This window comes from Phyllostomus discolor, chromosome 10 (assembly GCF_004126475.2).
Source record: "Phyllostomus discolor isolate MPI-MPIP mPhyDis1 chromosome 10, mPhyDis1.pri.v3, whole genome shotgun sequence".
In the NCBI taxonomy this organism is placed as follows: domain Eukaryota; kingdom Metazoa; phylum Chordata; class Mammalia; order Chiroptera; family Phyllostomidae; genus Phyllostomus; species Phyllostomus discolor.
In genome coordinates, this window is record NC_040912.2 from 22,646,208 (window position 1) to 22,658,223 (window position 12,016).

The 12,016-nt window shown below is 42.2% G+C and overlaps 1 protein-coding gene across 1 annotated transcript in view; it reads right to left on the reverse strand.

Annotated features, from left to right (window-relative positions):
* Positions 1 to 2,329: 2,329 nt before the first annotated feature.
* The window catches only part of SCIN (scinderin), a 72,515-nt gene continuing 62,828 nt past the window's right edge, over positions 2,330 to 12,016 (reverse strand). The window contains exons 12-16 of the mRNA XM_028526175.2: positions 8,155 to 8,332; positions 7,781 to 7,902; positions 5,112 to 5,189; positions 3,537 to 3,597; positions 2,330 to 3,149 (exon numbers count right to left, since the gene is read on the reverse strand). Of these exons, the coding sequence (XP_028381976.1) occupies positions 3,022 to 3,149; positions 3,537 to 3,597; positions 5,112 to 5,189; positions 7,781 to 7,902; positions 8,155 to 8,332 (567 nt within the window). The 3' untranslated portion in view covers positions 2,330 to 3,021. The remainder of the gene's footprint in view (positions 3,150 to 3,536; positions 3,598 to 5,111; positions 5,190 to 7,780; positions 7,903 to 8,154; positions 8,333 to 12,016) is intronic.

The following is a 12,016-nucleotide window of genomic DNA, read 5'->3' on the forward strand; positions in this document are numbered from 1 at the left end:
CACAGGTTTACATATAACTTGAGTTTTAAGACTACACGTGCTATAGGACAATGCCCCATCAGTGCATGAGTGGATAAAAAAGCTGTGGTACATTTACTCAATGGAATACTGCATAACAGTAAAGAAGAAGGAACTCTTACCTTTTGGGACCGCGTGGATGGACCTGGAGACTATTATGCTAAGTGAAATAAGCCAGTCTGTGAAAGACAAATACCATATGATCTCACTTATATGTGGAATCTAATGAACAAAATAAACTAACAAACAAAATAGAGTCGGAGTCATGGATACATGGAAGAGACCCACAGCTGTCAGAGGGGTGGGGGTGTGGACTGGTTGAAAGAAGGTGAAGGGATTAGCCAAGGACATGACAACTGTGTGGGGATGGCCTGAGTGTGGTCAGGGGGAGACTAGGTAGAGGTGAGCAAAGAGGGAAAAAAAAAGCATAAAAAATAAAATATAATTAAAAAAGAAGTGGACTGGTTCCCCTCCCCACTGTACTCGTTTTAGATGTGTTATGGGTGTTTCTTCAGGACATATCAGCTTTGGGTGTGAAATTAAAACTGCAACTCCCTAACTTCCCCTTTCCGGGAAACTTTTACAAATCTGTCTCCCTTCTCTCCACCCACTGCCCTTCAGTAGGGTTCCTAAGTCTTCTTCATATAGCCGACACACTTGCTGGTAGTTTTGGTGATCACCCCCTGCTTCAGCAGATCAATGCTGCTCAGGAGCTACGTCCTCCCCATATTGTTTGTGCTAATGCTGTGGCTGTCTCCTCCGGTGGCCACATCGCTGAGTACTTATATTTGGGATCTGGGAAAGTGATCCTTTCACAGCCCAGGCTTGAAACAGCAGTTCTGCTTTGATCTAGTATGGTGAGGACAGTAGGAGAGAGTCCTGAAGAACCTCCCTGCTCCTTTGGACGTCAGCCCCGATACATCAGGCACTCTCCCACTTCCGAGTCCTGGTCCTTGGTATTCCTTCTGCCTGGGTGGGATCACAAGGGTCACCCCCTCCCCCCGACAATGATCTGATTACCTGCCTAACAAGGCCTTCCCTAACCACCCTGTTAATATTGCACTTTGCCTCCTTCTTCACCTAGCAATTTCTGTTCCTATTCCCTGTACTTTTTTCCTCCATAGAACTTTCAATGTTTTGTAATATGTGTAATTGATTTTTTGTTAGTCTCCTTTCCAGAACATAAAGTTTGTGACAACTTTATGGATTGGGATTTTGTCTGTTTCACTCACATCAAATCCAAAGTTCCTAAAATAGCACCTATCCCCAAGCAGATGCCTAATAAACATTTACTGAATGAATGAGTAGTCCTTGGAAGTGTAGCTTCTCACTGCTGCCCTTACCATCCACCCAAACTCCCGGCCCCCACAAGACTATTCATATTTAGGCTACAGTGGAACTGGGCCCACTTCCCCATGCCAGGACCTAGTCTGAAACACACAGGCCCTGCACTTTCCCAGAGGGAGTTGAGAATTCCCTAGATCACCCCCAGCTCAGGCTCCCCATTCCATGAACAGGTAGCTTCCCTACCTCACTCGGCTCTCTCCTGACCTACTGCCAAAGCTGGTTTCTACTTTACTGGAGCTCCGTCTTCTGCCCCAACTCCTGTTCTCTGAGGCTATTAAGAAATAGGGAGGCCATTAGACTGAGATGCTGTGATGCTTCAGAGACCTGCATGAGCAAACCGAGACCCAAGCTTGTAGATGCCTCAAGGTTACAAAATTCAAAACCTAAGGACAACCAACCATGAACAACCAACCAGGCTATAGGCTATAGCCAATCAGTAGTTTCTTTGCTTGGTTTCCCATTTTATCTACAAATGCCTCACTTTGAACTCCTGCTGGTGTGGCGTTGCCTAATTTCGATTGAGTTTTAGTCAAATAAACTTTTAAAACTTTTAATATACCTCAGTTTATCTTTTAACAGGACTCAGATTTCATATGTACTATATGATATAATACATATCTTTCATAATTAGGTAACCATGGAAAGGTCGTCAAATTTTTTTAAAAGATTTTAGTTACTTATTTTTTTAGAGAGGGGAAGGGGAGGGAGAAAGAGAAGGAGAGAAACATCAATGTGTGGTTGTCCCTTGTATACCTCCCACTGGGGACCTGGCCCACAACCCAGACATGTGCCCTAGACCGGGAATCGAACTGGGGACCCTTTGATTCACAGGCTGGCACTCAACCCACTGAGCCACAGGTTTTCTAATTTTGACATTTAAGTTTATGCATAAAAGGATTTAATCTTAAAATTAATCATCTGATTAACTCACATATCACATTTGAACAAAATGTCACAACAAAAAACCTTTTCAAAAAGATATATTTTAATGATAAAAGCATTAGTGAATTTTTTGTACATTTTTTTGTGATGTTAAACATGTACTGTCAAATATTAGTATCTCTAAGTGGATAAGAATACAAATCATTTTGTCATGAAAGAGCTGTGCTTTTAATCACTTTTAAAGAGGCAAAAAAGGTGAAGTTTCTCTTAGAAAACAACACCAAAGAGCCAATGGTATCAAAGTCACATTGGCTAAAGAAGGCAAACAAGCTTCTAAAGCCACTTTAACAAAACTTGACTGCAAATACATTATTCTTTTGAACTCAACACAGAGAGAGGAGGAGAATCTCCGAAATGTTATAAGGCTGTCTTCTCTGGTGTGTTAAGGAACAAGTTTGGCTAGTGGCTCCTGAATAATAAAATTTCCTGGCAAACTCCCCTAGCTTGGCATAGCTTTTCATCTATAAAAGGTAATATAAAAAGATATAGATCAGTTGCAAGCAGACCTAATAATGGTCCATAACAAAAGTGTAGTTTAGGTTATTTTAAAATATTAACATACGAAAATCCAGTTTTAAAAAGAATTTCAAACCAAAACTAGGCATTTAAAAAATACCCAGATCACTGAGGTTAATTTCCTAAAATCCCACAAACAAAACCCCCCTTTTTACCCTCCAAACAGTGTGTGTTTGTTTTTTTCCTACAAAAGTCAGTTTAGTACTTGCTGGAATCCCAGCCCAGAAACCAGCCTGTGAATGTGGGTGGCTCATAGCCTTGTTTTATGATGATGATTGGTGTCCTCCTATCTCTTCCAGAAGGGTCTGTCTCAAGGTACATTTTGGCTAAAAGAAGTACAAAGACATAAATTCAATTAGTTTTAAGTAACTATAGAATGAAAAGTTTAATAAAGGTAATAAATTAAATCCTCCTTGCCCCAAAGTAGTCAAGTACTGTTTCATAGGAACAATTACTTAGAGATTTCTCTCATCAACTACAGAAAGTACCATGAGAGTTACATTATCAACTAAAAAAAATCCAAACTTTATGGAATTATATTTATGGCATAGTTATTTTTATGTTTTCAATAACAAAAAAGTGCCAGAAAACAGCATTATTCAAAAGGAATTAAAAAATAATCTAGGTTACAACAGTTATGGAGGTTTTACTACTCTATAACAAAAAAATGTAAGTGAATTAAAATTTTTCAGGATAATTGATAACTAGCTTACCAGACTTCAGAGATTCCGTTTTCTCAACTTCATTGGCATCTTTGCCAATCCAAATAAAAATCTGAAAAATGACACAATGACGATGCATACTGTTTGGGGAGTATGGACTCAGAGTTGGGCTGCATGCAAAATTCTTCCTACACATTGTTGCTCATTTAAACTTGACAATAACCCAGGAGTTAGAAATAGGGACCCAGCCGTGTGAAGAAGTTCAACCACTTCCTGAAGTCTACACTTACTAGGAGACACTGAAACTTACATCCAGACAAGTTTCACCTCAGGTTTCACATTCAGACAGTCTGTGTTTTGATAACATTGTCTAGTTCATAAAGGGAACTTTCTCAAAAACAACTTATTGACTGTGTTTTTTTTTGTTTCATTTTTTTTTGCACCCTCCTCTAGGGTATGTAAGACCACCATTACCTCTATATTTTACAGGGGGCGGTGGTACACTCTCAGCTTGTTTGAAGGCACCCACAAATCAGAGAGTGATGAACCTCTGACTGAAGCTTAGTGTTCTCCCATAGTACCATGTCCTCTAACAATTTGGTAAGAGCGCTGTAACCTTTTGTATTTACATATTGAGGTTGTACGTAAACTGCTGTCATTACATATTCTGTATGTATCCTTCTCCTTTTAAATATGTGGGTTGGGTACTTCCATGCTGCAAAATTCTCTTGAATGACCTTATATGTAAATCACTTTAAAGTCACTTGTTGGCAGAGACATGTTGGTCAAATTGCTTTTGATTGTGTTCTAATTCACACTGAAAGGGCCGAAACATTGGCTTGCAGGATGTAGAACCATGACAGCAAGATAATGTGCATCAAATGTACGAGGTATAATTGGCACATAACATTATATGAGTTTCAGGTGTGTAACACACGGGTTTGCTAGTGTATCTACTGTGAAGTGATCACCACCACAGTGAGTCTAGCTGACAAGAACTAAGGGATGCTAGAACTGAGTGACTTAGCAACCAACACCAGACCTACAAATAACAATAGCTTTGGTTGACTCTAAGATCAGGCCAAATTCAGATGTCATTTAGTTTCTAACACATTTATTTTCCCCTTTTATGATTGTTAATTTACAATAGTAAATAGAGGTTAAAAAAACAATGGTCAGATGTGCCATGTTAAATCACTATTAATTTTCTCCAAAATGAACATAACGGCGACATACTTTACACTTTGCAGATTCAAAACTCTTCTGTCTGTTTCTTTCCTAGGGGAAGAGTCTCCTATGACTTCTTGTCAAATTTCAAGAGAAATTCTGCATATTTGTCTCCCCCATGGCATTATATCCCATATACCCACTTATTTTATTCACTATAGAAGTTGGGGGTTTGTTTGCCTAAATTTATATAGCCAAAGATGGTAACCGTGAAATTATTTTTACATTAAGACATCAACTTGCTACATGTATCAGTCTTATGTTTTGCCAAAATGTCTTTTTTAAATATAGCCTAAATCCACAGGTCCACTTATTATTAGGCTTGCCACTTCTCAAAGAAGATTTGTCAGCGCCCAGCTGCAAGGGCACGCTCTTGTTATGAACAAAATACAATGTTACCTGTTCCCAGGCATCTAGTAACATGACATCATCTTCTGCTAAATCATCCTGGGTGAACTCCCCTGGAACCTCTTCAATCTGAAAGGTATAAAAAACTTTATGACCAAATGGTAAAGTAGTAATTTTCCTAATATATAGACAAGTCACTTCACAGATTTATGATGCCTTCTTAAAGTCTCTCAAGGCATTAGTGGGGGAAAAGGGGCAGGGGGGATCTATTCTGTGGACAGTGACCGCACAGGGTGATCTGCCCCTACATTCCTAACCAGGCAGGTCATGGTGGGGAGTCATGTTCCAGGCTTATAACTTCTTTAGTGAGAGGTTTTCAGCCTGCCCTGCCCATTGTTCTTGTGCATCCAGATTAAGACACCTTTAAAATGCCAGAAGTAATGCTCCTGGGAGGAGGTATTGAGGAAGAGAGCAAAGAATCTCATTATCCATTCTGGAATGCAATCCCCACCTTGCTTCCTCCCGCCTCCCCGTTACCTTTCTTATGCTTCCTCCTTAATTTCAAATGCATGGAAGAAGCTGCAAAACTGTTATTCTCAGGAGCATTCGAGATCTGCTTCTGGCATATGTTGTCAGTTTTGGCTCAAATAAACTCATAAAAATTCTCTACAGGTTTGGACATTTCTTACGTCAACACATTTGAGTTTATGGTTTGGGTATTAAATTGTCTTTCATTTTGTGGGTCAAGGTTATTTTCTTAAAATCAGTACATATGGTCATTGTATAAACCAACAATTTTTAATAAGATAAAATTATAACAATATTCTGTATGCAAAGTTTTATTATTTTTATTTTAAGTGGGTTGAATTGTGTTCTCTATAGTTAACATTAAAGGGTAAGGCACAGAAGGTCGGCTTGACACACCCGGTACTAGTGAATATGTATTAAAGTTCAATATTTTTAAGGAATTCTGGGTAAAACCTTCCCGATCCTTAGGAAGGGGTGGTAGATGGGATTACAGTTCCCAGTTCTTTCCTCCTTCCCTTTGCCATGTGACTTTGCAGTGCAGTGGAGTTGGTAGAGCTGACTGTGGCCTTGGCCATGTTATTTAAGCCACTGTGACTGAGCAGGGACCCTCTTGTGCCCTGGGGGTCTGCCATGGGAAAAGCAGGCAGGAACCCGCAGCCACAGGAGAGCCTCCCAGCTGTGCCCAGCCTCCGTAAACCAGGTCCTAGACACTCTGTCGCTCTCTGAGCATGACAATAAATACATCTGCTGTATGGATGCAGATGGGGTACTGAGATCATTAACAACAAACACACACATGAAAAGCTAACCATTTACAGAGGGTAACAAATCTGTTTACATTATCTTTCTACAGAATATTTACTAATCATATAAGCATTTTAAAAGGCAAAAACCTTAGATGTTACTTACTTTGTGCCATGCACTGTTCTAATCCTTTATATACAACAACTAATTTAACATTCACAACAACCCTATGAAGAAGATACTAGCATTAGCTCCATTTAACAGATGAGAAAACTACAGCACAGAGACAGTAAGTAACTAGCTTACGGTCACACAGCCAATAAATAATACATCACCAAGTAAGTAACATCACACAGGCAGATTGGCTCTAAAAGCTGCACCTTTAACAGCAATATTAACAAATAATACTAATAAATTATACGAGCACATGCCAAAAAAGAAGTTGTTTGGATGCAACATCAAATAACAATTAGAAGAGTAAAATAACAAATTGTTCTGAGGACAAGTTTATAAAATACAGTGGTTTCTTGAAAAGCAGGTGAGCAATTGCGATGGCCAACAATGAAATACTTATCACAATCCACTATTTAAATCTTTAATTTTTAGGTCAAATCACTTATAAAATCAAGTGTGGTTTGTACCTGAGTGGTTTCTTCTTCAAAGCATTTTATTTCTAGCAAGCATGTACCCGGGAACACACTTAAGAAATTTTCAAGTGTGTGTGTGTGTGTGTTGAGAAATGAAGCATGTATTCACCAGGATGTGGTGATGAAATCTTTAGATCAAGTTTTATATAGTAAAAGAATTTGTTCTTTACACAAAAAGTTAATACAAGAGCCTGGCCTGGCAAACCGAAAAATAAATTTTCTGGTTAACCTGAGATGATGGGCTGCAGCCCAGAATATTCCAGAGCCCAGTGTAAAATCACTCTTGGACACACATACTTTTACTTCCAAACACCTGGAATTCAAAGCCTGAGAATGGCTCTGAAATAAAACATTCCTCCTGATTTCAGTTAATTTGCAGGTGCACATGTAGCTTTCTGCGATCTGGCCCAATGATCGTAGTATTTCTATAACATATTTTATTCAGTCAGCATGGTGACGCTTTTTATTCTCCTTGGAAGTTGAAGGGTGACATTTATGTCATTTGATCAGAAACCCCTCTTGCTGCCACAGGAAGCGTCAAGTTATTCAATTAGCAAATCTATCTACACCCATGCCGACACCAATGCAAGGTAGCTGGTATTTTTAAGAGCAGCTTGATTTATACAGTATGTCACAGCAGTCCTGTGCTTTCACATCCATAACATCATCGATTCTTAAAACCACACTGTGGAGAGGGAAGAGCACCCCCTGTGGTTTGCAGGGCAGTGGCAACTGAGAATCAGAGCATAACATGGCGGGAACGGGTCAGGCCGACACTGGAAAGCCTCCCCAGGCCCTTACCACGAATCTTCCGCTTTTGTTAGAGCAGGCGTACAGCCGAGGCGGGTGGTCTTCAGCCTGGGTCTCTAGCAGTGGGGACGTCTGGTAGTGGGTTTTCCCTCCAAGGAAATTCCAAAACTCCTCTGTGGAAGACACACTGCATTACCTGATGCATTTTCAGATACTATTAACAAATTATATCTTACCCTGACTTTAATGTTAAGAAATTATTTAACTATGGCAGGTACCATCACCCACTTTGGCAGCTAATGGATTCTTACCCTCACCCCCCATAGCCTTTACAGAGTGACTATTTATGGACAAAATAAATTGCATGATGAGCAATCACACCAAAGGTAAGTTCTGGTTACTGGCCCCAGCCACACAGTACATACCTGGTTCCTTTCCTTCTTGAATCCTTGTGGTGTTGCACTTGAGCACACTGGCCACGTGCTCTGCTCCCCTCTCCTCCTCCTGGCTGGCACCTTTCCCTATCCAGGTGTAGCCATTATTGTGGGGCAGTTTCAGGACAAAAACATCATTGGAATTCAATGAATCTGCCTCAACATCTACCTACAGTATGAAGAAAAATAACGCAATGATCCAAAGTCATTGCTGCCCCTTCAATAAACACATCAGAGGAACTGTGACAGTGACACCTCGCCCATGGCCTCCTGCCCTGACCCCAGGGAGCTAATTCACGGCAGCGCATGCGCGCCCCTGTGGTGTCAACGATGCTGGAGCAGGAGCACCTGGGCCTGTGTCAGTTTCACTCCCCACCGCCCACAGGCAGGAGCACAAGGCTCCAAAAATAAAATTAACCGAACCAATGTGATAAGTAGCAAAGATAATATTTACAGAGATCATAAAAACTAGAATGGGCTATTATCAAAAATAAAAGAGGGAATAATATTTACAAAGGAATACGTGAAGCAAAGGTATTCGGTTTTCTTTCCCCAGCTAAACAAGAGAGAAGGTTTATCAGATAACCAAAGGGACACCTACAAATCACAAAACCAGTACTGGAGTCCAATGTAAGCAAAGAAACAATAATACAGTTTCACTGAAAGTGCTCCAGGCTCTGATAAATCATTGCTCAAGTGATAAAAGACTGTTTGCAGTGCATTAAAAACGCTGACATACCCCTTCCTTTCAACCAGGAAGCCATGGGCACTGTCTGGGACCAGGCAGGGGAACACTGTGCTGCCCCATGTGGACTCGGAGGGGTGGAGGGGACCCTGAGGGTGTGGATCTGGCTGGAGAGTGAGGCTAAAGGTGGGACCTCTGGGTAAGGTCAGGCATGGTCAGAGGCTCACGCTTGGCAATGAGCCTGAGGGTCTAGGATGGGCTTGTGCCTCTGTGTCTAGGACCTTGTGATTTTGTGACTCTTGTCAGCGTCTGTGAGAACCTCTGTCTGGCTATGTGATTGTGGCACCGTGACAACTTGTGTATCATTTTGTGCATGACTGTGGGACTCAGTGTCAGGAGTGACAATAGGGAGATGAAGCATGAGTAAGTGAGACTGAGATGAAGGAGCATGAGGGAGGAAGAAAGCAAGAATGTGTTGTTCTCGAGGCCAAGAGAAGAAAGTGTTTCATTGAGCTGGTTATCAGCGCTGCCAAATGATGCTGTTTGGCCAACCACTCCGAGGTGCCAGATGAAAGTATCAGCTACGTGCAGAGTTGGATTCCACCAGGTCATCAGGCCCGTCCCCAGAGAGGGCAGTGTAGGAGGAAGGGATGGCCATTGGAGACAGTGAAGAGGGGTTGGTGACATCCAGGGATGTGGTTATCCTCCCCTTTCAGTGGGAACGAGACCTCATGGACCAAGCTCAAAGGCATCTATCAGATGTGATGACAGAGAATTCCAGACATCAGGACTTCCGATTCTAATCTAAATGCCTCATTGGCACAGAGGAAAGAGCTTGGTTGATGGACATAGGGGTGACAAGAGGGCCATGCCCCAGTTGGTGTGGAGTCGGGCTACACTAAAGTGTAGCCCCCCAGAGATGGAAACAGAAAGCCCTATAAACACTGATTTTCATGAGTGCATTTCAGAGAGCCTATGGATGTGCAGGCCAGTTTGAGAGGCACCGGGAAATCAAGGAGCTCTATCACAAGCAGGCTGCCCTGTCTCCTACATAAGTGTCCACAGGGAAGAGGCAAGGAAGCAGCGATTCTCATGGACTCTTCCATCATAGAGCAACTGAGGGCACCCGTAGACGAGAGCTTAGCTGTCTTTTAATTTGATGGGTTAAAAAATAAAGAGTCATAACTGAACATAAGGGTCCATGCACAGAATACTCTCGTTGAGATCAATGCACACAGTGGCATTTAAACCATGTAACTGAGTGAGGAGAGCCAAGACCGAGGCTCGGAGCCCTCAAGTGCTTGGAGGACTAGCAGAGGAGGTGAGTGCAGCACAACTGCCCTTAGCAGAGTGGCCTTGAACTTTAGAAGAAATCCTGTAATTGTGGTATTTCAGAAGGTCAGTGGTAAGCAAACAAACAAACAAAAAAGTGTTTGGAGAACACAGGGAAGGGAGACTGTCAAAACGCCAGTGGGAGGTAAGACAAGTGAGAGCAGAGAAGGCAGGTGGAAGGGCGGGAATGCGTGTCTGAGTGGACTGGCTTTGGAAGGGGCTTTGGGAAGCAGAGACAGTAAGTAAGTGGAGACAACCGTCTTGAGGATTTGTAGTTGGAAGGAGGGCAGAGGAAGGACGTCGCTGAGAGAGTCAGGGTCAAGCAACGGTTTTTAAATGAAGGATGGGAGTCTCTTAAAGGTGTGTGTTTATTACAAAATAAGTGACCTAGGACAGAAGGATAAGTTAATAATACAAAAGAGAAAAGTGTATTGCCTGCAATAATGATGAATCGGAGGAGGGGTAACGTGGCACAGAGAAAAATCCAGAGAAGTTCCTAGGAAGCTCGAGGTCCGGGATCCTGGACAGAAGCTGGCAGTGAGGTGGAGGTGGGAAATTTGGCCTTAAATTCAAGTCAAACTTTATTTCTTTATGTAATAATTATGCATTGAATTATTTACCAATATATACTTTATACAAGCAGTATTATTTATTTTTAATTTATGGGTAAGAATAGATTGATATTAATTTCTAAAATAATTTAGAGTGTATATGTAAATAACCACTGTAAAATATTATTATATATAGGTATTAACTATTTAAATTTATTTCATAAACAGGTGGGAAGAATGCAGACCAGTTGGTGAAACTGGAAGAGAGTAGAGGTGATTGTTGTGTGAACTCTGATTCCGTGACCCATCGAGAGCAGGGGCACTAGAGATCCGGAGAGAGAGGGGGACCTGCAGGGGGGTGTGGTGCATGCAAAGGGTTTGAGGATTCAGGTCTGAGACTTAGAATTGCTGAAAAATGCATCCCAAAGTGAAGTTGCTGAAGGACAGGCCATGCTTATCTGAGATCAGATGTCTGAAACAGCTGCCCGAGGCACTGTAGTTATCGCCCACGGCAGGCTTGGTACCTGCCATGTGAGCGTGAGAGAAAACGAGGCAAAGGCAAGAGTGGATGAGCGAAGCCAGAGTGATGGGGCCAGTGGGGCCTGGCTGAAGCCATCGAAGGCTAAGAGAGGAAGGACTGGCTGCTCAGTAGATGGCAGCACAAGGGGGAAAACACAATTTCTACTAGGGGGCGCTATACAGGAATCTGTACTCTGAGAGAACAGTAGAGCATGAACGGAGAGGGTGGCTTAGAGGTAAGGTTGCAGGTGGAGAGATGCTATGCTTTTACTGGCTTTTAAGGGCTCAGCTGAATGGCTTGTGCAGAAGAAAGGTTGGCAGGTGGGCCTCTGTTTGAGGATATAGAAGGTGTGAAGGAGTTTTGGGTTGCTTTGGGAGGCTTGAATTTCAAAAGTGACTGAGGTGACCAGCATATAAGGTGATGGATCATCTTAGAGGTCAAAGCACTAGCCATTTAAAAACCCGCACCTGCTGCCCTCGCCCATACCTGGAGGTCTCCCTGTCTGGTGACACTGTGATATGGGGCATGATTACTTTCACAGCTGCTGCCAGACAGCATGTTTGGCAGGTGGAGTGATGGTCTGGCCCAGCGCGGTACAACCTGTTTCCCACATTCATTACACGTAGACAGACAAGGGGCTTCCCTCTCGAATACCCCCAAGTGGTCATCTGATCAGCACCCACATCCATCTTCCCCAAGGCCTTCCAAGACAGCAGGTAAGCTGCCTCATGCCTTTGACAGCTTGATTTGTTATGTTATTCTTCA